The sequence below is a fragment of the Mauremys reevesii genome, linkage group 3, assembly GCF_016161935.1.
Source record: "Mauremys reevesii isolate NIE-2019 linkage group 3, ASM1616193v1, whole genome shotgun sequence".
NCBI lineage: Eukaryota > Metazoa > Chordata > Testudines > Geoemydidae > Mauremys > Mauremys reevesii.
This window is the reverse complement of record NC_052625.1, coordinates 21,797,567-21,821,663: the sequence shown is the minus strand read 5'-3', so window position 1 is coordinate 21,821,663 and position 24,097 is coordinate 21,797,567. Positions and strand designations below refer to the sequence as shown.

General features: G+C 38.3%; 1 protein-coding gene across 2 annotated transcripts in view; it reads left to right on the top strand.

Annotated features, from left to right (window-relative positions):
• The window catches only part of KIAA1841 (KIAA1841 ortholog), a 43,603-nt gene extending 20,609 nt beyond the window's left edge, over nucleotides 1-22,994 (top strand). For both annotated transcript variants that reach the window (XM_039532729.1, XM_039532728.1), the window contains 15 exons: nucleotides 1,349-1,509; nucleotides 3,875-3,961; nucleotides 4,076-4,186; nucleotides 8,548-8,671; nucleotides 9,221-9,373; nucleotides 10,044-10,189; nucleotides 10,590-10,689; nucleotides 12,325-12,357; nucleotides 14,077-14,176; nucleotides 16,343-16,434; nucleotides 16,553-16,581; nucleotides 16,665-16,738; nucleotides 18,320-18,408; nucleotides 18,900-18,991; nucleotides 20,970-22,994. In XM_039532729.1, the coding sequence (XP_039388663.1) occupies nucleotides 1,349-1,509; nucleotides 3,875-3,961; nucleotides 4,076-4,186; nucleotides 8,548-8,671; nucleotides 9,221-9,373; nucleotides 10,044-10,189; nucleotides 10,590-10,689; nucleotides 12,325-12,357; nucleotides 14,077-14,176; nucleotides 16,343-16,434; nucleotides 16,553-16,581; nucleotides 16,665-16,738; nucleotides 18,320-18,408; nucleotides 18,900-18,991; nucleotides 20,970-21,006 (1,428 nt within the window). In that variant the 3' untranslated portion in view covers nucleotides 21,007-22,994. The remainder of the gene's footprint in view (nucleotides 1-1,348; nucleotides 1,510-3,874; nucleotides 3,962-4,075; nucleotides 4,187-8,547; nucleotides 8,672-9,220; nucleotides 9,374-10,043; nucleotides 10,190-10,589; nucleotides 10,690-12,324; nucleotides 12,358-14,076; nucleotides 14,177-16,342; nucleotides 16,435-16,552; nucleotides 16,582-16,664; nucleotides 16,739-18,319; nucleotides 18,409-18,899; nucleotides 18,992-20,969) is intronic.
• The last annotated feature ends 1,103 nt before the right edge of the window (nucleotides 22,995-24,097 follow it).

Below are 24,097 nucleotides of genomic sequence, written 5' to 3'. Positions count from 1 at the left end.
TGGATCTGTAAAAGCAACAAAGGATCCTGTGGCACCTTATAGACTAACAGACGTTTTGCAGCATGAGCTTTCGTGGGTGAATACCCACTTCTTCGGATGCAAGTGGTGGAAATATTCCCGCAGGAAATTTCCACCACTTGCATCTGAAGAAGTGGGTATTCACCCACGAAAGCTCATGCTGCAAAACGTCTGTTAGTCTATAAGGTGCCACAGGATTCTTTGTCACCTCACTTAAAAACTTCTTGCTTACAAAATCAGACATAAAAACACAAAATTGTCACAGCACGCTATTATTGAAAAATTGCTTGCTTACTTATTTTTACCATATAATAAAATAAATCAATGGACTATAAATATTGTACTTACATTTCAGTAAAATGGCATACAGAGCAGTATAAACAAGTCATCATATGAAATTTTAGTTTATAATGACTTTGCTAGTCCTTTTTCTGTAGTCTGTTGTAAAACTAGGCAAATATCGAGATGAGTTGATGTACCCCCTGGAAAACCTCTGCATACCCCTGGGGTACACATACCTCTGGTTGAGAACCACTGTTTTATACTAAGTGCCACTTCTTCTCTCTGGAGTGCAGTTCTCCATCAGTCAGCATATTTAAGGCCCATTCACTTTAATTGGAGATATGTGCATATAATGAGAACAAAGGATTGCTTAATGATATTTTTTGTGTAGATATGCAGTTTTACCTTGAGTTTTCACTTCCATAAGATAGTACTTAATTTATATAAGAGCTATAAGGTACTAGCTTAATTCATATAAAGAGCTTGTCTTATTTATAGTTCATCATATAAATGGACAGACCAGTGAGGTATCTATTTGATTTTTCTTTTTCCAATTGTTTAATAGTAAAGACAGACACTGTGCAGCCAAGTTCAGGAAGGAACTTAGAATTTAATGTACTGCAACTTCTTACTGTCACAACTGTCATTATTTATTAGCAGTTCATGCTAAATATTGAAGTTCACTGGTAAAGCTAAATTTGGTGGGTGCAATGCTGTATATAATGTTAAAGCTACAAAAATGGCCTCTAGTTCTGGATCATGAACATGGTGGAGGTGGCACTTTCTGAAGATGATTCGGGGTAGTAGTCAGAATCGAAGACCCTTCAGGATGGCAGTAGTTCAGAGTTACATTTAAGCCATGTACACAAAATGTGACTTGCTTTCTGAGCCATTACATTGTATTTTTAGAGTTGAACTGAACCAGTTTTTGCTAAACACCATTAATTCTAACAAAGTCCTGGATCCTGCTTCTAAGTAATAGGTCTTCTGAGATACGGGTTTGTGTATCATTAATTTCGGTGTTCATAGTATCTCCTTTCCTTCCTAGGTAGAAAAATGTATTCATTATTGCCACAAAAACATGAGTGCTATCATAGCCACCCCATGCAATATGAACTGTGTCAGCGGTGACCTCCTTAAGCGTATAGCTGATCTTTTCACACACAATGAAGTGGAAGATGTGAAGGACAAAAAAGATAAATTTAAGAGGTAGCATTTTTCTTCTCCAGCTTAATATTAATAATCACTATTGACCTTCTACTACAGACTCCTGTTTCTTTTTAGATATTTTGTCAGAAAAGTTAAGACTTGTTAAAGAATTAGTGTGATGTTAGCCATTTATATATTTTTAAAATGTCTTAATACACAATATCATTAAATGGCTCAAGAATAAGACAAAATTTCAAGAGAAAGTAAGACGTTCTAGATAGGAGTCAACAAGTGAAAGGGCAACTCTCCAAATGTGAAAACTCATGAGAGTCCAAGATTAGAAGACAACTGAGTGGATGGGATAGTAGGTGGCTATGAAGAAAGAGGGTTAGAGTGAGCTTTGAAAACAGACATTTTGGACTGAGAGATGGGTAAGGAACCACTGACGACAACTGAGGATGGGAGTAGTGTGTTCCTAGTTCCTCGAGAATGAATAGTTTGGTTTCAGTATTCTGGAATCCCTGAAGTTTTAGAGTTGGAATTTCATATGGATATGAAAGATGGTGCTAAAATAGAGTGGAATACAATTAAAAACATGTATAAGGATTTCAGCTGAGCTAGGATCAAGATAAAGACTAATTGTTGTAATAGACTTGCAGACGAGGAAGATGAGGTAGGAAAGCATTTTAATTGTCAAGAATTACAGGCATTAGGATTAAAGTTAAGGAGAGTAATAGTGGAAGGTCCAGAGGTATAGAGAGAGTGTGATCTTTGAAACATTCAGTAGTAGAAAGCTTATAGTCAGGGTAAAAGCTGATTGTCTAACAGGCAAACACAGAGGTAGTGCTCATAAAGTGACCTTGCTCTTCAAGATATGTCAGGTTCTGTTGTGACTGGCACCAATATAAGTTGCTAGTTAGTTGATTGAGATGTAGAGTTGTGTGTCATCTGCATATAAATGATACCTAAATTGGTATATGTTTCTTCCGCTGTCAGTGAGAAAAGATAAAGGACAAAAGTGCCAAGGAAAGAGCCTTGAGACACAACAAAAGGAAGAGGTAAAGATTCTACCATATATCAGAAAGGAATTGTTAGGGAGGTAGGATTCAAACTAGGGGAGAACAGATTCTTGCTCCAAACACCCAAAAAGTAAAGAAGTATATGAAAGACTTGAGGGGTAACTTTACTTGAAATAGAGTCTAGAGGTAACATTGTGGAAAAGCACCAAAATGCTTCACATTGTGAAAACAGTACTTACGAAACTTAGACTGCATCTACACTGCAAGCTAGATATGTTATTTCCCTGATTGTGTACCCTCCAGCTTCAGGTGGGTATGTGTTTGGCACTGGAAAGCTGTGCCTCTGCTGCCACTATCCATGTTACCACAGCTCCACTGCTATTATACTCCTGCTACCTTGATGAGAACTAGTAAAAGTATGTATACATAAACAGGGGAATCACAGCTCGTAGTGTAGATCATAGAGTGTCAGGGTTTATTTGGAAAATGGGTTGAGGGCAACAATTCCAAATCCATCAGAGAGATTAACTGGAGATGGCATGGTGACTGATGATGAGCTAATATGTGGGTTCAGTAGAGTTTTTTTTGAGAGGGCTGAGTGTGCTTTTCCGGAATGACAGAGTGGAAAGGAGCTCTTTTTGTAGATGGCAGGCTAGCAGAGGGTTTTTGGTTTTTTTTTTTTAACTTTTTTAATGTTGCTGCAGGTTTGGGGTTAGGGCACCTTGAGCTTTATATAGGCATTTTTTTTTATTTTATAAAAATAAATAAAAACAAAATGTTATCAGTAGCAAGCGAAGTTGGAAGAGTTTAGTTCTTTTTTCAATAGTTGAAATGACCTTGGTGTAGCTTCAATAGATTTAGAAATGGGGGAGGAAAAACTTGGTGTCCCCTCCACCTATCAGTGGGTCAAGATAGTAACAAGTTACGTGTCTGTTATATCCTTGAAAAGGAGAAGCTAGTAATCTCTTTACAGGGCTCAATAAAGAAATGGGAGGGCTAAGTGTTGGCGGGGAGGGTAGAAATTTAATAGTCCAGAATAGGTACCAAGAATCGTAATGCTTGGTTTACTGAAGTAAAAGGCTTAAATATGTTTATAAAGGCAAGACTGTTGCAATTAACTCAGTGGGTGTAGGATCGGGTCCTTTTTGGCCACTTTAAAAAAGCAGAACCCCAGACTTCTATAGCCAGATGTATATAAAGGTGGCAGATGTCCACACTGGAAACAAGTTTTCCACATTGTATTTCTTACAGGAAAATTGTATAACTTCACAAAAGTCAAATCTTGAAACTAACGTCTTAAAACGTCTCATTTAAACTAGCAGAATGTAGTTATTGATTAACTGCAAACAAAGCAAAGTTTAGTTGTGAGCAAATTTTTATAAATAGTGGCTGTTTGTTATCAACAGTAAACTTTTCTGCAAGAAGATTGAGAGACTGTTTGATCCAGAGTACCAGAATCCAGACTCTCGGGGAAATGCAGCAACATTGTACAGGTGTAGTAATGTTCTTTTCTTACTTTGTTTCTACTCCATTTATGTAGGCTACATGTGCATTCCAAAGTGCCACTGATACTGTTGTATTTCATTTTATGTTTCACTTTTTTGTAGATGCTGTTTATGTAAGAAGCTTTTAACTAAAGAAACAGAAAGAAGAGTCTCTTGTGTTCCAGGAAAAATCAACATAGATCAACATGGAAATATTATTTATGTTCATATAAGGTGCTTCATGCATAGAAAACGTAACTTTTTCTCTATACATGTATCCTATTGAGTATGTTTACAAATACTATGTATTTAGAAGGTTAACAAGTACAGTAGAATCTCAGTTATGAACACCCCAGGAATGGAGGTTATTCGTAACTCTGAAATGATTGTAACTTTCAACAAAACGTTGGGGTTGTTCTTTTAAAAAGTTTACAGCTGAACATTGACTCAATACAGATTTGAATCTTTATTATGCAGAAGAAAAACGCTGCTTTCCTTTTTTGTTTGTTTAGTACTTTACATTTAACACAGTACTGTACTGTATTTGCTTTTTTTTTTGCTGAGGGTGTGTGTGGCTCTGATGCTACCTGATTGTGTTCTTTCAGTTCCAAATGAGGGGTGTGGTTGACTGGTCAGTTTGTAAGTCTGGTGTTCGTGACACTGAGGTTCTACTGTACTCCATCCAATACAAAATTTATAAACTGTAGTATATACCCAATGATCACCTGAACAACTTTTTTTTAATTCTTGTTGCCTTTCTTAACCTTCCATTTGTGAGAGCCTATGATGTTAGTTTGACCTCAATTGTGTGCGGTATGTTAGAACAAATTTTAAAAGAGAAGGTAGTTAAGGACGTAGAGGTGAATGGTAATTGAGATCAAAATACAACAGGGTTTTTCCAAAAGATAAATTGTGCCAGATCAACCTGATCTCCTTCTTTTAGATAACTGATTTTTTTAGACAAAGGCAATGCAGTAGATCTAATCTTCCTGGATTTCAGTAAGGCATTTGGTATAGTTCCACATGAGAAATTATTAATTAAATTGGAGAAGATGAGGATTAATATGAGAATTAGAAGGTGGAAAAGGAACTGGTTAACAGGGAGACAACAACGGGCCATACTGAAAGGTGAACTGTCAGGCTGGAGGGAGGTTACTAGTGGAGATCTTCAGGGATCGGTCTTGGGACCAATCTTATTCAATATTTTTATTACTGATCTTGGCACAAGAAGCAAGAATGTGCTAATAAAATTTGCAGATGACACAGAGTTGGGAGGTATAGCCAATACAGAGGAGGGCCAGAATATACAAGAAGATCTGGATGACCTTGTAAACTGGAATAATAAAAATGGGATGAAAATTAATAGTGCAAAGTGCAAAGTCATGCATTTAGGGATTAATCAACAAGAACTTTTGCTGTAAGTGGAGGACTTATCAGCTGGAAGTGACAGAGGAAGAGAGAGATCTGAGGGTATTGGTTGATCACAGGATGACTATGAACTGTTAATGTAATGCTGCAGTGAAAAAGGCTCATGCATTCTTAGGAGGCATCAGGTGAGGTATTTCCAGTAAAGAGAGGAAAGTGTTAGTACCATTCTACAAGGCACTGGAGAGATCCCATCTGGAATACTGTGTGCAGTTTTGGTCTCCCATGTTTAAGAAGGATGAATTCAAACTGGAACAAGTTCAGAGAAGGGCTACTAGAATGATCCGAGGAATGGAAAACCTACCATATGAGAGGAGACTCAAAGAGCGTGACTTGTTTAGCCTTACCAAAAGAAGGCTATGGGGAGATTATTGCTCTCTCTAAATAAATCAGAGTGAGAACTCTTCTCCCTCCCTGGTATTTATTTAAATTAAGCGCCAATATGGACACGTGAACAAATGGAAAGAAACTGGCCATCAGCAAGTTTCGACTCAAATTAGGTGAAAGTTTCTAACCATCAGAGGAGTGAAGTTCTGGAACAGCCTTCCAAGGGGGAGGGACAACACCTAACTGTCTTCAAGACTGAGCTTGATAAATTTATGGAGGGGATGGTATGATGGGACTGTCCAATGGCCCATCGGCACCTGCCAGTAGCAAAAATCCCCAACAGCCAGAGACAGGATACTAGATGGGGAAGGCTCCTTGAGTTACCTGGGAAAGAATTCTCTATAGTATCTGCCCAATGGTCTTAGGCTCTGTGTAGAAGTGGCCCACATATTTGGAGTCAGGAAGCAATTTTCCTGCAGGTTAGATTGGCAAAGACCCTGGGGGTTTTTCACCTTCCTCTGTAGCCTGGGGCACAGGTCACTTGCAGATTTAAACTAGTGTAAATTGTGAATTCTCTGTAACTTTAAGTCCTTAAAGTTTAAACCATGATTTGAGGAATTCAGTAACTCAGCCAGAGATTAAGGCTCTATTTCAAGAGTGGGTCAGTGGGTGAGGTTCTGTGGACTGCAATGTGGAGGAGGTCAGACTAGATTATGATGGTCTCTTTAGACTTTAAAGTTTTTGAGTTTATGTTGTACTTGGCAATTTATTCCACAATATCATTGTTAATCCAACAAGACCTCAATTGAAATCACTGGGAGTTTTTGCTGGGTTAAACTTTTTAAATTAAAAATATTCAGAGCTAATCACTTAATCATCCTAAGGACTTGAAAATATGTTTAGCCAAAGACAAATGGAATCAAGGGCTACATTTCAAAATGAGTTGTTAGAGTGATGGTTCCACACTCTGAACTATAGAGTCTGGATTGACTGTCTCTCGGATCTGGAGATGTCAAATCAAACACCCAACCAGTTTCAGAACAAATAAAAATAAACTTCACTGGTTAAGGTGGGTTTTTTGTTTTGTTTTTGTTTTGATTTTGTCAGAGAGGCTTTCCAAACTTGTTTGTTATATGGCTAGTTCCTCACCACAAGTATTTACTTGGTTTTTGTTTTAGTCCAGGTACAGTCCTATATGGCTGGATTTCCCTGCCTCTGCTTAATGAGGGCTGGCATACTCTAGTTCCCTTATATTAACAGTTTTACTGTTGCTAATTTAATTTCCATCATTTTTCATCAGATCTGATGGACTAAAATCAGCCTAATAGCAGTTCAGTGTCAGCCCTCAAAATAATATGCATTAACTGAATATTATCTCCTGTCAGTTATTCCGATAACAGGGAGAGGTTTCTATCCAAAGGACCATTTTACTGATGACTAGAGCAGTGAAGTAGGTTCTATCTTGCACTCTCTAAAGTGGCAGCTGGGGCCATAGCCTTATCCTGACATTCTAAGATATTGTGTATTAGCCAATTTTAAATACCTTCCTTATGTTACCTTAGTTACATTCTTATGTATGTTGATGCCACATAACTCTGTGTGTGTGTGTAATATATAATGTACAGCCTCTTAAAGTTAATCCTGTCCTCTTTTATTGCTTCTGAGCATTTACTTTGTATTGTTTTATGGCTGCCTTCCTAGGCACAGTTAATTTAAGTGTAAGAAAGGACAAATTAAGCTTAATGGTGACTAATAGTAGCTCTAATGCTAGCATGTCCATAGCAGCACAATTACACAAAAATAGATGTGGAGGTGACACTAAGTGTCAATACCCATTATGTTTGCCTTTGTACAAATACAGAGTAAAAGTTGGCCTCTGCCCCCAAGATTTTACAATCTAACCAAGGCAGGATGAAGTTAGTGGGTGAAGGTGAGGAAAAAAAGTATTGTATCTTTCACAGACCAGATTCCTCACTGCTAAATACTCTCTTTTTGGGTTTTAAAAGAAAGTCAGTCAGTCTCTCTCTCTCTCTCTCTCTCTCTAGAACAGTGTATGGTCTAGTTAAGTCAAGTCTAGTTTAAAAACTATTTTTTTTTAAAAAGTCTCAAAAGTAAACATTTATCAAGAAGTAATCTAACTTTACAATCTTTACGAAACCATTTCATTGCTGCCTATTGTGTCCTGGTATGTAGCAACAAATGCACTTCCAGTACTGTCCTGGGAACCAGTTCCGTTGCCATTTGAAGTGCAGAGTGTGGAATGAAATGACAGTATTTAAAATAACATGGATGTGTTCCACAGCAGCAGAGGCAAATGGCAAAGGAGTTAAAATATCCCTCAACCTTTGTGTGTTTGATTTCTTCTACTCCCTATGTCCTCCAAACATTTGAATGATACAATTCTTCCCTGCCACTAGATACCAAGAAAGATCTTCTCTAGCCCAGAGAGCAAGAGATCCACAGAGACACTCTCTCTTACTTTTACTAACCATCAGACAGCTCTTGCGCTAACTTGATAGTTTTCCATCATTTCTAGTTCTTATGACTTTCATAGCTTGAGGTGTCTGTCTCTGAATTGCAATGTCCTGAAATTGTTCTTATATTAACATAAGTGTAGTGAAAGCCCTTGGCGCTAGGTAATAGTTTGGGATGCTGCATGATGTCTGAATTTAATGCTGATTGTCCTACAACATGTTCTTGCTTTGGTAGCTCTTCTGTGAAGGTGTGTTGTTTTTCTCCTACCTCCACCTTGCTTTTTCTCTGCAAACTTCATTGATACAAATATAGGACTAAAATCTCTTCACAATATAATGTGCAGCCTGACTGTGCACCTTTTATTACAGAGATAAAACTTGGGAAGTCCATGAGTACTTGATCAGTCTTTATGAGGAATTAAAATCTTGGCGAGATGTGTACTGGCGCCTCTGGGGGATTATCAATTGGCTGAGTTGTTCAAGATGTAATCAAGTGGGTATTCTTGTTTTCACTCACTTGTTTTGTGGCAGCATGGGAACAAAACCAACACAATTTTGTGGGTGGATGGAGAGGGGTTGTGCTTTAACTCATAATTAAGAACTCTTTTTCCAGATGGCCTCATTTTGGTAGAAAAATACCTTCCTCTTCCCCAAATTTAATCTATCAATTTTGAGACCAATAAGACTTTTTTTTTTTCCCTCCATAGCTTCTAGAGTGGGAAACATAATGGGATTTGTTATGAAAACTACGGAGCAGCTGTTGCTCTAACTTTTTAAACTCCTTCTTTGTGCCCTGGCCAAATACAATTCAGGTAGCCAGAAAAAAAATGGGAAATGAACTTGTACTGGAATATCTGAATTTTAAATGAAAACAGTATGACTAAATTAGGACTAATGTCTGACCAGGTTTGAATATGAGACTCATAGCATTCTGTGAGAAGTAATAATTGATGTCTGTCTAATGTACTCCAAAATTCTGACTTTGACAGGCAACATGTGACTAAACAGAATATTATTTCCTGTCATCTCTTTTTTTATATAGTCTTTCCTATGTACTGAATTTTCTCACTGCCAGTACCACACACAGCCAGTTCTTTATCCTGGTGTGGCAAGCGCATTGGGTACATCTGGCACTGGAATATATCCCTGCTGTAACCAAAAAATTCTTCGATTTGATCCTACTCCACTTCCAAAGGTACTACTTTAATGTTACACTTTTAGCAATGACTCATCCCTGAAGTCAGGGGCAGCAGCCCAGGAGGGAGATTGACTCCTTGCAGGCCTTCTGGCTTTTCTGCTGCTCTGGGGGTGGAGTACAGCATGCTGAGTCTATTCACAGTGTATCATATGTTCCCTGGCAGGCATGTTGGGGAGCTAAGTCTCTCCCCACACCTGCATGTGGGGTGGGGGATGTGGAGGCTCTCCAGAGCTGCTTTCCCTTCCTGCGCTGCTACCTGTGATTCAGGTGGTTGGAGTAAGGGGGCACCTATGTCCTTTATGCCATTTGCCACCACATAAACCAGGCCATGATTTGACCCATAGATACTTAATGCTGAAATTGGATGTGAAAGGGTATTCTCTAAAGAATGGGCCAGTAAGCACAAAAGGAGCTATCCTCTTGGACCAAGTTCTGCTTCTCAGGGAGTTTAAAAATGAAGTTCCCATTTAACTTTAGTTGGAGTAGGGTCAGGCCCATCAATTGAAACACACAGTGAGTTGTATGTAGCTCTGTCCTGTGGCAGATGCCTAGTGCTGAGGACTGTGAAAGTTCTGAGTTAGAATATGGAATCACTCGGTGCAGTATTTAGTGAAAGGAGTTTTTGTTGTAAGCCAATATATCTAACTTAGTCTCTCTCTTATGACAGGGCTGTAAAGTGCGGGATCATGTGATCGGTTTACCGGCTGGAGGTGAAGGTGGGGATACTCTGCCATATCAAACTACTAAAATATTGAATGATCTGCTTCAGCATAGAGATGTTGTTGTTGTACCTTTTTCTAAAGATCAGAATAGGTGAGAAAATTGAATTAAAGCTACTGAAATTACTTAACATTTGACATTAGCACTTGAGTAAATTTACATTTGATTTTTTCCCTTCTAAACAGACAATGTAGTAGAATTTTTAAAACTTGACTAATATATTTCCAGTATTTTAATTAGAAATTGGGACAAGAAACAGAAATATTGCTATCTGTCATGTTTCAAGCAGACGCTTGAAACAATTCTATCTTCGTAACAGTTCAATCTTGCCTCTATTCATATTTTCATATAGGTACTTCTCAAAACACTAGCCATGTAGCTGTTCTGCAGATTATCCATAGCACAATGGGGAGGAAAAAAGGTCAGATTCTAAGCTTTGTGAAATAGAAAAACTATCATTGTCTTATACTTCATGAACATTTCTTCCTTATAGTGATTCTGGGATTGGGCTGTGTGATGAGAGAGGGATTGAATGTGATGTGCTGTTAGAACCAAATACACCATGGGGCCCAAAAACTGGAGAAATCAATGCTGTGAGTAATTTGCTGCTTTTGTTTTGTTGTTTTCTCTCTGTTAATGACCATAGTGGATGCTTAGAAAACGCATCCAATCGAGACCTACTGCTGTCTTTAAAAATAACTAACAAAAAACCAAACCCTAATCTAAAACCTAGGTTTCAGGGACATTACCCGCTAATTTAGGGCCAAAATGTGGGCTAGTGGGGAGCAGGGAGGGTTTTTTTTCATTTTTTTTTTAAACAAAAGCTGTTAAAAATCAATTAATGCCCACATATCTACACCACAGAGACCATTCAGAAACTGAAGCTAGTTAGGAACCCCACAATCCTTTTAATAAAAAGTGAATCATGTAGAGACACAAGTGCTGTCTTCTCCTCAGTGTGCTCAAAGTGGTATGTATAACGCTAAGTGAATTGAAATCTGGGTATTTGAGAGGCTGCCATGTCTCGTTATACCACATTTGAGATCAGAAGAGTTCCTCAAGTTGAAGCCCCTCACTTTAAACTTTTGTAAAGTGCTTGGAGATCTACTGATGAAAAGTGCGATATAGGTATATATTATTAAGTGAGGTGGGGCTGCTGGCAGGGCATTCACTATTAAGCCCTCTTAACTTTAGACTTCCTTTCCCTGTTTGGTCTGCCTGTATTTTTTGTTTGTTTTTCTTTACATTTATTGGAAATTGTATTGAACATCAAAGATTTTTAAAAGACCCATATTAAGCATAACATTTAAAATAGATAAAATACTTTTATAAAACATAATTACCATCATAACGTCATCCTCCTAATCGTGCTTGTCACAAAGCACACAGCCTGATATTTTGTAAGCTACTGAGTACTTCAGTGCCAATGGTATATGTACTATTGTAATGGTACAAGCCCATATAGGACTTGTATATTTTCATAAGTCCCCAGAAAAGCCTCTTATTGTGTAAACAGCCTTTTCCAAGGGAAAACGGATATCAAGGTCATTGGTCCATTCTTCTGTTGATAGACTAGATTATTTCTTCCAGTAACACACAACACAGCTCTTTCCTACCAATGAATCAATTCCAACATTACACCGGTGCACTTTAAGCCAAGTTGGGATAGATCATTAATAATGCTAACCATGGTATAAAGAGAACCTCTGCCATCTGTTGTATTTTTGCAATCTTCATGCACTGCAGTCCATGACTTCTGAATAACACAGAAGTTCCAGACAGTTGGCCTCAAACTGCCAGTAGCAGTAAGACAGCCTAGAGAAAACCACAAATGTGTACTGGAACAAATGTTTGCAAATGCTAACCTAGACAGAATCTTGTGGTTAACTCAGGTGGTTGTACCATAATATAAGTGTTTATTATTGGCTACATAGCTTTAGGTATTCAAGCAAATTCTAAGGGGATTTATCGAAGACTTTTAATTTACTATGTCTACATTTAATTGACTACTAATTCAGATTTTATGCACATGCTTAACTTTACACACCTGAGTAAAATTTAAGTGGGGCTACTCACATATATAAAGTTAAATGTGAACAATTCCTTGTAGAATCCAGGATGTAGTTTACTAGAACATATACTCATAGTTTTTTATAAATCCATTTGAATCTCTTACTTTGTTTCACAGTGTATATTAACTTGACCACTTCTCTGCCTTTTGTTTCTAGTTTCTTTCTCTGAAAAACTGGACTCTACAGCTGGTTAGTAAAATACCTAGTTAATCCTACTTTAAATTTTAATGTGTTTAAAATGTTTGTTGCTCTTTTATGTTAACAAATAATCTTGATGTCACTGCCACTTTTCCTATTTCTGCTTTAATTTTTAAATGATAGAATAACTCATATTTCAGTGTGAGCTCTAAACACTGTATATGTGGAGATGCTACAGTAATTACTTTATAAGTGTAGCAGATCTGGAGGTTAAATGTTAATGTAATCAATGTCTTGTTTAAAAATCTTATTTTCTTTTTCAAATATTACAATGAAATCTTTAGGTGGCTGTAGTCCTGTAAATTTTCTTCCTTCCTCTTATTGCTGAGTTTCCTTTGCTAGTCATTGTCATAGACGGGGGATTCACAGTTTGAAAGTGCTGGGGCTGGCATACTTAATTTAATAGGACTCTGAGATATATGTTCCAAAATAAGATCCTACAGCAAACTTGCTAACTACAATAAGAGTACTTTTTTAAAAAAGGAAAACAATATATATCTTCTTTTATTCTACAGCGGAGCAGGGTTTGTTATGGACTAATTTAAAAAGAATTAAATTTTCTTATTTTAAATTACTTGATAAATGACAGGCAAACATCAGTCTTCCACACTGCATTGTGCTGAGGACAATGGCCTAAACTTTCAAAAATGACTAATGACTTGGGTGCCCCACTTGAGACCCCTTTATAGGGGCCTGATTTTTCAGAAAGTACTGTGCACCCACCCTCCAAAAAGCAGGGCTTTTTAAAGTGCACCAGATGGGGTACCCAGGATCACTAGTCATTCTTGGAAATATAGGCTGATGAGCTCAATCCTGCACTGCTGCCAAGCCAGAAAGCAGCAATGATCCAGTCACACCCCAGTATGTTACCTGTGCTGGGGCTTGTAAAGGGGGTGGCACAGAGTTGGATATGCGCTAGGAGAATTGATTGGAATCTGATTATGCTAATTTTGGGGCCCCTTTGTATTGCTCCATTAATGCAAGGGTCTGTCTTAGAGCTGAGGATCTGGCTCAACATATAAAAACAAATGTATATAGCTCCATACAGGAGCATAGTGTGTGGTGCTTGATGAGTACCTCTTCATGTGTGGTGCATGTGTGTACACATATTAGTGAAAGCAACATTGCATCTCACTTACTAATTTGTCTTACAGTAGCAATTGGGGCTCAGCTGTGCTGGGCTCTGTACAAACATAGTAAAGAAGGTCACTACCCAAAGGGCTTTGATTGCAAAATACAGAGAGGATAATATAAGCTAATGAAATGAAGAGTGTGGGTACCTTCTGCCATTTGCCTCTATGATGACCTTCAAACATGCTGATTTTGAATCACCTCTATGGGCACAGGCCAGTGCAACTTATCCGACACAACCCTCCATCTATTGAGCAGCCTCACACCAGGAATGCTCACCCCAGGGCAGAGCAGCTTGGATTGTTGCTGTTCTCCCGGACTTCTAGACTGAGATCAGAACCCAGTACATGTAAAACACGTAGGCAAGGAAGCCTGCAAATGTAACAATATGCTGTTGGCATCTCTTGGAAATATGTGAAACTTGTCTGTTAGCTAAAAAAAAAAGTCTGGAAACTAGTTTAACAAAAATAGCTGGCACTCAGCCTTGTTTAACTGCAACAAAAAACTTTAATGTTATGGAAAACCTGTAGAGTTTGAGGAGATAGTGACCTTTTGTGGTACTTTATTCCTGTTGCTTAGAAACAACAGTCATTGCTATCAGAAGAGGAGGAGTATACCACTGGCTCAGAGGTCACTGAGGATGAAGTGGGGGATGAAGAGGAAGTATACAAGAAACCAGGTACAATTATCTCTCTGTTATTACAAGAATCCTTTCTTGGTAATTAGGGATTAGAATACAAAACAGAAGTTTTCTTTTTGTAAAAGAACTTCAAATAGAAGTAAATAAAATAAACCCTATCACAAAATGTCTCACTTGAATTTATATTTTTTTTTCTCTGAGACGTATATGAAATACACAGATTTACCTGTGTTCTTCCATTCATCAGCTCCAGCAGTCAACACTCACAAATAGGAAAGTACACATATCCAATGTTCTCATACCTATGAGACAGATTAAAGCCATATTCTGTATGGTCTATTCCCTTCCTTGGAAGGGCTGCCACCAGAGCAGTTTTATTCCTCCTTTAACCTCCTAGATTAATGTTGCAGAAGTGGGGCCGCAGATTACTAGCCATATGGCTGTGTCCTCTACAGCAGCATTTGCAGGGTCCCACTCCTTCATTTGCAAACACTGGTTCAATCTTCTCTGGGTAAGGACCCGAAGTGAAAGGCAGGCTGCCTCAATTCTCCTAAGATTGCACTGATTCTTCCCCGTAACTTGCACAGTCTCTCTCATGCATACAAAGGCCTAATGTGGCCTGCAGGAAGTAAGTGCTGCAGGGCTAGCCACTCTCCTGGCCACCCAAGCAGGAGACATGGCAGGAAATCCAGAGAAAGGCATGAAGAGGCATGTGGCTCTTAGTTTCCATCACGACAGATAGGATGTGAAGAAGGGCCTTGATTTCAAGTTGGGTGGGTGGAAGAGCGAGGGATTTTGGGAAAGAGGAGGGAGGGCTCTTAGGGCCAAGAACTTTCTACTGTTCTTGGAGTGGTGAGGGTGGGGGTAGAGAGGAGCATGGAGACTGGTGTGTTGACATGGATAGAGAGAGGCGCAAAATCAGAAAAGCGCTTCTTTAGAAGTGATGTCTTTGGAGAAAAGGAAACTAAATGTGGTAGAGTATTATATAGTATGGGGAAAAGCAACTGAAAAAGACAGATGGAAAAAATAGCTAAGATATACAACAGAAGAAAAGTAGCGAGAGAGAGAGAGAAATTTTAAATGGGGGATAGAGAGGGAAGAAACCCCCAAAACAAGTGAGATGTAGTGAGTGAAGTTTTAATGTAAAAATGATGCAGAACTCTTGTAAAATTCAGTTATTTGATATTTTATATATAGCGCATGTATAATATACATTCTCTCAAACAGAACCTTGCTAATTCTCAATCAGGAAACAGGTAATCTGTTAAGCAAAAATTCTGGAGTGCAGTAGTAAGATTTTTACAAATCACATAGTAGAACATTTGCTAGTAAACAATGAAGTGTTAGTTAAAACTAAATTACATGTCAGGAAAAAATGCCAAATTACATTACCCTTGAGAATTTTTTGATCATTCAGCTAATTCACAAAATTCTTCAACTTGCAACGGATCTTCCAGACATTAGTGCAAATTAGTGAGATGTTTGTTGATTGTGCTTATTATAGTGTTGCCTAAAGGTCAACTGAGATCGGTGCCCTGTTGTACTAAACTCTGTACAAACATAGAATAAAAGACTGCCCCTTCCCCAAAGAGCTAACAATCTAAATAGACAAGACAAAGGGTGGGAAAAGAGGTATAACATACAAGCAGAGTGAAGAGTTTGATGCCTGATAGATGGCATGTTTAGAACCACAATTTTCTTATGTTGTTTAAATCCTTTTGGTGGGATATGATAAGAGGAAATTAACTAGATGGATACACAAAAGAAGGAAAGGGGACAGAAGAGGTTGGAGCAATCAGTCTGCACAGGGCAGAGAATGTCCAGAGTGAAAACTTCAGAAAGCGTTCTGATATCATCAAGACTTTTGGTCCCTACTTGCATTTTTAGGGATGTATTCAGTGTATGCATGCTTACATTATATTTACAATAAGAAGTGTATATATTACATATAATTTCTTTGCACTGTAAACTTCAGCTTGTGCATGCTTCTTAGGGGAAGCTTGTGAGTGGGTTTTGCCTTTGTGCTTTGTGGATGTTGGTCCCATTTCATCATTATCCACCCCATAGTTTTACCAAGGAGGGAAAATATCCAGGTCACTGTCTCATATGGGTGCAGGAATGTGGAAGTCCCTATGCTCAACCAGTGTGATTTAAATGTTTTAAATATTGAGATTATATTTGCTACTAAACTATTTTAATTAACAGGGAGAAAAGAAAAGCCAAAGAAGTTAATCAAACATCCAAAGAAACAAGTTTCTTCACCTAGTGTTCAAAAAAAGGAGAAACCAATGGAGAAGGTAAATCTGAGTTGTGAAATGGACTATTCAACTCAGTCAGTCTAATGAGGAATTTTTCTTTAATTTTTGCAGCTGGTCTTAAATGTATTCATGAATGCATTTTTCTGTTTTTTGACAGTCAAATTCTCGAGATGCATCTCCATTCATGTAAGTATTTCTCCCAAGTCCTGGGTGAAACATCCTGCTTATTAAAATACTACTGACAAAACTTTTGTTTCTCTCTTTACCAGTGTGAGTATGCAGCAGAATAAGTGGGATGCTTCTAGATCACTGAGATTCAACCAAGATGCTCAAAGAGAAGACGGTAAGACTTCATTGGTTTAGCTTTCATAATGTTAATGTTAGAGGAAAAAACTGTATATTATGAAACTTGGTTAGGTTATATTTTTTTAAATGCTTATTGACAGTTACCAAAAAAACCTGGAAATGATGGTAAACCACATCACCATTTCAAGTCTGGAACTTAATCTTTTGCCATTCCTAACACAAGCCTACTGATACTTATTCAGTCATATTAGCAACTCTGCATGAATTTTGAGTCTAATCTGTCCATGTAGCTTTGCAAGAGCAAAGAGATTATCCTTTGCAACAAAAGGCTTATGGTAGAAGGAAGGCATGATTCTGATCTCAGTCATGACAGTGTAAAACGCGAGTAATTCCACTGAAGCCAATAGTTGCATTGATGTCATATTCTCCTCTCACCTCTGGGGACTGATCCCCATCTGGTGGAAATTTGTGCAGCTCCACTTAATAAAATGGCCCTATGCTGACTTACACAACTGAGGTTCTGTCCTGTAGTGACTCATATCTATTGAATTTTCTGTTGGCCCAGATATTCTGTACTTGATTCCATGAAATATGAAAAAACATTGCAGATGATATCTCTAAATTGGATCTCAGCATGTACTCTGATTAATATTTATTTATAGCATATATTGTTCCAGTCAAAAATTGTGATAAGTGCTAGAGTTCAGTTGCAGCCAAGCTTTGTTATGCTACAAAATAACTTCAAAATGTTCTTGAACTCACAAAACAATTGTGCAGCAAGGATGGCACTCCAGGCAATGATACCTCAGGATCAGATTAGCACTAGTCTCTTCTTTCCCACAGGAAAAAAATACCTTTGTTACAGAGAGAAAATAGAGAAAATATTCATCACCTCACATGCTGAGAGATTGACTAATGCAAATAGATAGTCTGGGTCCCCTGGCAGGAGCAAACTTGGGAAGAAGTTCCACAGTTACAGAACGGAGAAGGAAAAGTTCTTTGACTGTGGTTTCATATTTTTAGTTTAAATGGCAGCTGTTTGGAATGTCAGAACAAGTCCTGAGGGGAAGGGAGGAGGGGGGAGAGAGAGACTGGGGGCAGGTGATGTGGTCATAAGTGTGTGGTAATTGCCTGAGCATATAAATTGCACAGGTATGTGATAAGTTGTTCATCACAGAATATTGCCTCCACATGTATGCTTTGAGGATGCCTCTCTCCCTATCTCTCACTTTATAAAGAAGTAAAATCATACTGTTCTGTGTCACTTTTCCTCACTACTGTATGGAGTTGAAAGCTGTGGTCTCAGTAAACTACCTAGTTTCCTTTGCTTTTCCATTTATTTTAGAAATCTATTCTGCCTCAAAACCGTTCTCTTAGATCTGGCAGTTCAATGGATGCAGATGGATCCCTGCACCTGCATGGAGCCCAATTGAAGCTGCATTACACTGCAGGATCAGGACCGTACTTTGGCTCGTAGCTGCTCATGCTTTTGACATGAGCCGAGAATAAAGCCACTCATTTCTCTGTATAGTGGATCATTGTAGTAATCATAGTAATATATGCATAATCTTTCCTCATGTTTAATTTAGAATATTGATATTTCTTTTATTACTTGCAGATCAGCGAAGGATGTGTGAGATAACAGGGCACCTAATAAAAATGAGATTGGGAGACATGGACCGGGTCAAGTCAAAGGAAGGCAAAGAAGTAAAACTTTGTTATAGTAACATTAGTGTGATATTTTAGGCAGATCTCTTGAATTCATGCATTTTCAGTACCAGAAAATGAGTTTTAGTTTTTTAGGTGTCTGGAAAACTTAAGCTTTAAGATGACTCTGATCAGGTTTTAATAGTTTAAAGTGATATTTTTTCTAAAACACTTGGTCAGAAAAAGTTTCAAAAGGTCCCTACTTCAAAAGCTGTTGACCCAGGATTTGGAGGGCCCAGTATCAGGCACTGGGAGCACAGCAAGATGCAAATTCTTTATGGTTCTTTCTTAATCAGAGCCAGATCATGGCTACTGTGCATGATTGCAGGCTCATGCGCCTTCACAATGGGGCTCTGAAGGGATGCAATATAATCTTAGCCTTTTGGAAAAGGCTTCTGCAAATATAAATCAGTTATCTGAAAACTAATAACTTTTAGAAAGTCACTGATTAAACTGGAATAGCTAAATGATTTGATCTCCCTGTACTGCAGCATGCAGGTGGCATTTACTCTAGACTTGAAGCTCAGATTAAGGCCTCAGCGCAAGTCAGTGCTCGACAAAATAGCACAGAGAAAAACATAAGGTAAGTTGTTGTTTAAGTAGCAGAAAAAGATGTGTATTTTGGGTTTGTTTTTTTTAAAAAGCCTTCTGTGACCGGGGTCCTAATGGGGAGCCATTTAGGCTCACTCAGTTAGGGTGAACTGTAAAGAATGGGGCAGACAATCCCTAAAAAGCTGGTGGATATTCCAATACTTAGATTTACCAAGCCAGCATAAAACAGCTTCTTTATTACCTCACTGGTTACTCAAGTCCAAACAACACAGTTCCCTTAAAGTGATCCAGCCTCAGGCCTCCATCCAGGTACCTAAGTCAAATATGATGATTTCTGAAAATCTTATTTCATCATATAAAAGAAAAGGTTCTACCGATCCCAAAGAATCAGACACATTACCTCCCAGGTTATTGATTATTCCAGATGTTATCCAAATTCACGCTACAGCCAATTCTTAGTAACTAAACTAAAATTTATTAAAACACAAGAGAGAAAAAGTATGGTTAAAAGGTCAATATACATACAGACATGAGTTCAGTTTTTAAGATTCAGATTCATAGCAGAGATGGTGAGCTTTGTAGTTGCAAAGAGTTCTTTCAGAAATAGTTCATAGGTTATAGTCCAATGTCCAAATATCATATTCAGGGCATGCCACCACAACTGGGACATCAGTCTTGTGACTCAAACTTCCCCTCATGAAGCCTAAGCAGATCTGAGATGACAACATCAGGACCCAAGGTTCTTTTATACAATTTCATGTCTTCTTTGACAAGTTGAGATTTCCTTGGGGAACAAACGGTAATTAGGATGACTTTGAAGGAGGTCCATCACCAGTACTTACCACTGCAAATTAACATAAGGCCATTTGCTTGTTCCTCCACCATTCACAGTACATTTCAAAGAGAAATGAATACAGAGATATCCTGTATTTACAATTCATTTAAATGCTAGGATGTTCTTTTGATCTCTAAACTATCAGAATACAGCACAGACAGGGACTGTTGATTACATCGTTGACCCTCCTCATACATATGTAAATACACAAAAACACAAACACTATCGCCCCACATATCTTTTGAGGGTTATTTATTTTTCAGGATGTTTAACCCTTTCTAGCCGTGCGGCACACCTTCTCATTTCAAACTCTCCCTTCACATCAGCTCTCTATCCAGTGTGTGAAGTGCATTTGAAGGTAAAAATCACCCTCACTCCACTAAACCTTGTAGTCAAGCCAGGAAAATGGAACCCAACCTTGCAGAGCTGCAATACAGCCCGTCTGCAGTGTGTGGGTTAGAAGTGACTTCCCCACTGTAAACCCATCTGGAATTTTGAGTTTCTGGATCAGTGTCCCCACAGATCTATTAGTCCTCTCTCTGTCCACTTCCAAAAATTCCAACATCAGTGACCTATTTGGCATTGTTCCAAAGCCCCATCCTTATTCCATGAGTATCAGAAAAAAAATCACTGAGAGGTTGACATCTTGTATGACAGGGTTTAGACTGGAGCCAATGTTCTACTCATAACTTGGTGGTCAAGTGGTGAATCTTAGAACTAAAGTTTTATAATGGATCTGCGGATGGCTCTTTCTTAGCCAGAGCATGCCTGGTGTGCAGTGAAAATTGATATGATTTCATTTCATATTGAAACCTGTAAGGAGTTCCTGTTACTTTGTATGCATCCACATGCACACACATGTATGTAGATACTTCTCCCTGAAAAGCAGGTATTTGATGGCCAAGCATTGATAAATATTATCTTTTATATGAGGATACAAATGGGTGACTAGAGATGTCATGGTATAAAGGGACAATGAGCATAACAGTATAATGTACTGTTTCTCCCTTCTATGATCTACTTGAATGTTTAGGGTTTAGGATTTTGACAAGTCATAAAATGGTTTCATACAAACAGCGAACTATCAAACTGACTATTATAATTAGCAACAATTAATCCTGTATCATGATAAAAGTGCCTCCACATGTATATGTACTATTTATTTTAAATCCAGGTCTAAATCTCGCTTTGGTCAAGGCCGTCCGACCTAAGGAACCTCAGGAAGAAACCATAGCCAGAATTCATTGCTGCTTCCTGGAACTGTACTGTACTCCAATACGGAGAATGTATTCTCCAAAAGCTTTTAAGTGACTTATTTATTATTTATTACTGTAAGCCATGTAAATTATTCTGCTATGATGAATGAATGCAAAATCCAGAAAGGTCTAATACTTATTTTAATTGTAAATACAGTTTCTTAGATTGCTTTTTTAGGCTATTGTATAGAGTGGTGCTTATAAACTATTCTAGGCCATCACTTTTAACTGCTAGACATTTTAAAATGAAGAAACTACTGAATTATGAGTGCAATCAGCAATGTTTAAATGCATCATCTAGTATTGTGATTTGAATTATACCTCTTGAGTCGGGGGGGTGATCTTTATCTTGCTTACACTGGTTTGACTGGTGTAACTTTATTGAAGTCCATGGAATTACTTCTGATTGACAAGGATATACGTGAAATCAGAATCAGGCCCCTAGGCTTTCCTCCACGTGTCCACACAACTTCCATTCGTGCTAAGGTGAGCATCAAGGGGGATTAGACCCCTAAAGATCACATGAAATGAACCTACTGAGGGTATGATAACTTTGCATCTTGCATGAGGCATTCATTTTCTCAACTTTACTGCATGGAAAACAGCATGTTCATTCTCATTTTGCTCCTGACTCTTCTCCTGCATCATACAGTTCTTTGTTCCCTTTTCTTGTCTGAGCTTTAGAGGCATAGTAAAGCAGTCTCTTCCTTTAGTGATACCAGTGCCACTGTATCTTTGCTAGCAGAGGTGGTGTAAGTTCTGTACCTTTTGAAATGAAAGGAAATCACTTTGAGGCATCTTGTCTTTGTAGATCTGGCCAGAAAGTATGTTTCTAGACCTGCCTGAATAATCCTATTTGGCAATAGAATATTCTGATGTGGTTCTACTGGAGCAGTACCGTCCATGTTTGTTTTAGTGCACAGTCCAGTAGTACCAGAATGGAACAACTTGCCTGGGAAAAAATTGTGTTTATTCAAAGGAAATTGCAATAAAGCAGTATTTTGAAAACCACGTTCTAATTTTTCTAAGCAGGCAAAAAGAGCACTCAGGGAAAACTTATTCCAGACCATAATCATTCAATAAAATGTGTTTGGAAATAAGCTCAAGATCTCTGGGGAAAAAAATCCTTCCTTAAAATGTATTCTCTATTTGCAGGCCTTTATTTGCCTTGTTTCTAGAATTTTTCTAATAATTTAAATTGGAAATTAGGCATGGTGGTGATTGAGAGAGGTTACAGGTTCATTAAAAATAAGTGGTAGCTCTGTTTACATGTGTTCCTTAGAGTTAACATCAATCCAAAATTCATTGAAACCAATGGAAGGACTTCTGTTGACTTCAGTGACCTTTGGCCTGGGGTATGATTGGTAGGTGCAGCAGTGCTTTATCTTACATTCAGAAGAGACAGGGCTTTATCAAAACCTATTTGTTTCTTTGCCAAAAAAAATCAGTTTTGTGTATTAAAATTTGCATTTATACTAAATATTATTTGAAAAACTCATTTTCTTAGAAAATGGTTTACAATTCACTGTGCAAAAATGTTAGTTTTCTAGCTTGCATAGAAGACTGTCTGAAGCTGTACATGTAAACTTTGCTAAGCAAGTTGAACAAGGGTGTGTGTGTGTGTGTGTGTGTGTTTAAAAAATTTTAAACTGCTGACTTGAAAAAGGGAAAATTCTCTCCAGGAGGGGAAGCCTAATGGTTTTGGCTTATGTCAAAATGTCATTTTTACATGCCAGTATCCTTCATAATATTCTATTCAAAACTAACTTTTTTTTTCTTTTTAAAAAACATATGCCTGTAATATATGTAGTGGAAGTGCAATTCATATTTTTTATTAAGTTTTAGTAGTAGTTTCTTTGACAAATTCCATTAACTTTTATCCTGTATTAACTTTGAAGTCATGTCTCAGTTTAACTGAAATAAATGTTACTGATTTAAAAACACTTTATTTTTAGTAGACTTTCAAAGTCAAATACATTATATAGTGGGAAATGTTGTTTCTGATTCAGATAATGATTCTTGCATGTCATTGTCCCTTCCTCAAAAATGTATAGATTCTCGGTCTCCCCTTGTTCTTTAAAGTAGCTGTCTAACTCTTCTTGAAGCATTATGTTACAGACTTCCTACCCAAGTCCTGAGAGCAGAAAAAAAATGGTTGAACTTTAGTACACATACAACAGGATATACTTTGTATTGTATAAGAATTGTGCAGCTCTATAGGCCAGAACAAAAGCCCATTGAAATAAATGGAAAGACACCCAGTGACTTCAACAGGCTTTCAGTTAAGCATCACATAAGCCTCTTATGGGAATGACTAAAAAGTGCAAATGTAAAACCAAGCCATACCCAAAAACATCTTCTAGTTGCAGGGTGCTGATCATGTTTGCAAATGATCTTTTAGTGATGGGAAATGGGCAAACATAACGTAATAGTATGAGACTAGAGCAGCAGCACTGACGCATTTGACCAGGGGCTGTTGCTGAGAGATTTGGCAGGAGAGACTGAACTGTAATGTGCTGGGTCTAGTCCTTTCCCTTCAGAAGGTTGTGATGGGTCATTGCTCCTTCACCTCGGGCACTGGTTTGTAGAGTTCCACAAGGCTCAGTGCTGCGGGCCCTGGGTTCTGGAAGAGTGCAGCCCAGGTTGAGTCTGAAGCCAAGGCCCTTCCTCCTCATGCAGGGGAGGGTGGGAGGCTGGGGGCCACATGGTGCAGCTGTGAGTGGCCTGATCGGAGCAGTTTCCTGCTGTGGCCCTCCCCGCTCCCCCTGCTGGAGGGGAAGTGCTGGGAGAGGTGAGGGTAACATGATATCATTAGGGTGACAAGGAAGGACCTGACTCTGCCCAGACAGCACTGCTGGAGCCAGCTCTAGGAGACCTGTTTCTACCTCTCCTCCTATTGAGTGGGAAGCCCAAGGGTCCTAGGGTTGCCAACTCTCCAGGATTGGCCTGGCGTCTCCAGGAATTAGATTGTCATGTGATGAAATCTCCAGGACTACATCAACCAAAATTGGAAATCCTAAGGGTCATGTCATGCATCTGTGACAGA